Source organism: Salvia miltiorrhiza, chromosome 2, assembly GCF_028751815.1.
Source record: "Salvia miltiorrhiza cultivar Shanhuang (shh) chromosome 2, IMPLAD_Smil_shh, whole genome shotgun sequence".
Classification (NCBI taxonomy): domain Eukaryota; kingdom Viridiplantae; phylum Streptophyta; class Magnoliopsida; order Lamiales; family Lamiaceae; genus Salvia; species Salvia miltiorrhiza.
The window spans coordinates 30,283,988-30,287,233 of NC_080388.1; the positions used below are offsets into that span (position 1 = coordinate 30,283,988).

A 3,246-nucleotide genomic window follows, 5' to 3' on the forward strand; every position below is an offset into this window, starting at 1 on the left:
TATTCCTAGTCCACATTAAATTGATGAAATGTGGAAGCAATACCATAGAGATTAGGCAACCAATCCGATTATGTGAGAGATGGTTGCTATGCTTGATGCAGACGAAGCAGCGACTCAAACTTCACAAAGGAAAAGCGGTCCTAAAAAATATAGGGATCGAGAGCATGAAAGCTACCATGATCGTCTCGTTCATGATTATTTCTGTGACGAACCCATCTACGATGGAGTTCTTTTTCGCCGTCGATTCTGAATGCGAAGAGAGTTATTTGTCAAGATCGTTGATGCGATGAGCAACTACTCACCCTATTTCATATTGAGGCAAGATGTAGCTGGAAGGAATGGTCTATCACCTCTCCTCCAAAAATGCACCGCAACTATTCGACAATTGGCATATGCGACTTGATGAGTACATGCAAATGGGTGAGAGTACTGCATTGGAATGTCTACATGAATTTTGCATGAGTATAATTATAAAGTCAATTTAATTTATTATATTAGATAATTTAAAATATAGAATTTTAAATTAACAATAAAACCAAAATATATAAATATTATATTAATAATAATGCAAATAAATTTAATTAGAAAACATATATAGATATATAAAGGAAGTGTGTATTATGATGAGACTCTCAAAAAGTAAGAAACTGACTTATGTGAGAGTTATGTGATACTTTTGAAAGCTAGAAACTAAATTCATGGTTAAAAACACCCTAACTTATAAGTGGTACCGGAGCATCAATGAATTAAGACTTGATTTAATCAATGTGGATGATCTAAGTGATATGATTTATGAAGAAAAACAAGGAATACTTGGTCATCTGCACGTTACTACTTCTTTCATTAAAAGTGCAGATGTGAAACATATCAACATTTACCATAAAAATAATAATTAAAAAAAGGATGGAATGGTCATCTGCAAAGCAACTTCTGCGTTTCATCATCAACAGCGATATCATCACTTCGCATTTGATCCAAAACCCAACCAGCATCTTTACCCACTCTTACACTCGCTTTAATCAAGGTATGGTACATTTCTGTTTTCACCGGCATCACCGTCTTAAGCTGCCATACAAAAGCTTCCACTTCTTGAATCTCTCCTTCCTCGCCAAGCCACTCTAGCAACCTCGCAACCTGATCAGCCTTCGGCATCCATTTGTCATTGCCTTCTTTTGCAGCCACTGCTCGTTTCATGCATTCCAAAGCCTTCCCTGGATTGCTGTTATCCAGATATCCCGTAGCAATGATGGACCAGCTGTTGGGAGTTGGAATTTCTCCCCTTTTGATAATTTCCCGAAGCATTGCCTCAGATTTATCGGGGAGACCCCTCTGACAATACCCGATCAGGAGTATGTTCGGCACTCTGAAGTCGTATGTGTGGCAAGAACAAGTCCAGTCATCTAGCACGGCCTTGGCTTCTTCGAGCTCTCCAAGCTTTACCAGAGAGCCCAACATGGTGATATAGTCTCTGTTGATTTGCTTTTTGCATACAAATTTCTGTAAAGCCCACAACCTCATCATTTCATCTTTCTGCCCTAGGTGGGCATAGAGTGAGATCAAGTGATTATAGCCTATAGCATCTTTATCGAGCTTCTCTTCCGCCTTCTTCATATAAGCAAGCGCCTTCTCCTTCTCGTCTGCTTTTATGAACTGAAAGGCAGCCATAGAATACGTGCTCCAATCAAAGGAAATGTCAGTTAGTGACTCCATCTCATCTAGAAGCTTCTCCATGCCACCAAGATCAGATCTCTCACCGAAAGAACTCAAGCACATTTTGTAACTGAAACTGTTAGGAGCCACACCGTTCTTCCTCATTTCCGAGAGAATCTCAGGAATTTTCTCAAGCTGACCTGCTTTCTTGTACAGGACCATGATGCTGTTGTAAGTAATAGCCGATGAGCCATATCCCATGTCTTTCATTCTCTGCAGATGGAGAAGGGCTTTCGTTAAGACGCCTTCTCTCACATAACAGTTCAACATAGCACCATACGTCTTTTCGTTCTTGTCTTGGTCGCATAAGTTACTAAAGTAGCTCTTCGCAGCTTCACATCCGCGGACAACACCAACCAGATCCAAATGGACAGCACAATCACCTGGGGACATTTTACATACACCATTACAACTAATCCACTCTGAGACCTGCAATGTCAGATATCAAATTTTCAAAGTTCAAATGGAGCAAGTTGTAACCACAGAAACTAGAAAAGGAATACACTATACTATCAGATTGCCAACATAATCAGTCAATCAACAATTTGATCATAGGTCATATTTCTTGTCACCCGCCACGATGTGTTAAAAAAAACGAATAACAAGTACCATCGTACGTAGGGCCACCCGACCCGACTAGAACCAAAATTGACTTGCTTAATGCTCAATTAATCTCACTCGAGCTATGCCTTATAGACATAACAAACAATATTGAATGCATTTTTATGATAGGCAAAACTTCAAACTAAGCAAGTGCAGAAACACGACGATAAGCAAACCCATATGTAGAAACAGTAATTATTGAAACTTTTAAATAGATATCACGGAAAAAGGAAGAACCTGAAGAGCCTGCGAGAATCGTCTGCGGCTCCGCAGATCGCGAATTATACGTTGGAATTCCTGGTAATGGATTTTTCTACCCTCGGCAACCCACTGATCGAGCACCTGGACAACATCGTGGTCCTTCCTGAGGGGGCTGATTCTGGAAAACAAATTTCTAATCCTTGACGCCGAGAATTTTGGTGAAAATTCGACAGGAGTAGCTGCTGCGGAAATGTTGCAAGAGGGTGATTTTCTAAAAGCGATCAACTTTCTTGGTCGTGAATACAATCGGAGCAAACTTGATCTGCTTAACGCTGGAAACATTCTTGGACTTCCAATTGCAGTTGATTGCGAGTAGGCTTGAAACATTGACTGAATTGGGATATGGGATTTTTGGGATTTTACAAGGGTTTAGGGTTTTAGAGTGATTGATAAGTGCAGACTTATGGGAACTAGTATGTCCATCCATGCCACATGAAAATTAAACAATATGTTTAAATAAATAAGTATAAATCTTAAATATAATTAAAATATAAATAAATGTACAATATATTTTCAAAATAAAATAAAATACTTCATTCGTCCACTAATTTATGGCCTACTTGCCTTTTTGATCCGTCCACCAATTTATGTCCTATCTATTTTGGATAAGTTTATATTCATATTTTAATCAAAATTGTGGGTCCATTTAATAAATTGTGGCTTAATTGCATT

At 38.7% G+C, this 3,246-nt stretch overlaps 1 protein-coding gene across 1 annotated transcript; it reads right to left on the minus strand.

The window, feature by feature from the left end:
* Positions 1–738: 738 nt before the first annotated feature.
* On the minus strand, positions 739–3,004 carry LOC131013280 (pentatricopeptide repeat-containing protein At4g21705, mitochondrial-like). The gene is made up of 2 exons (XM_057941344.1): positions 2,551–3,004; positions 739–2,139 (listed from the first exon to the last, which is right to left on the minus strand). The coding sequence occupies exons 1-2, from the start codon at positions 2,899–2,901 to the stop codon at positions 913–915; spliced, it is 1,578 nt and encodes a 525-aa protein (XP_057797327.1). The 5' UTR covers positions 2,902–3,004; the 3' UTR covers positions 739–912.
* Positions 3,005–3,246: the final 242 nt, after the last annotated feature.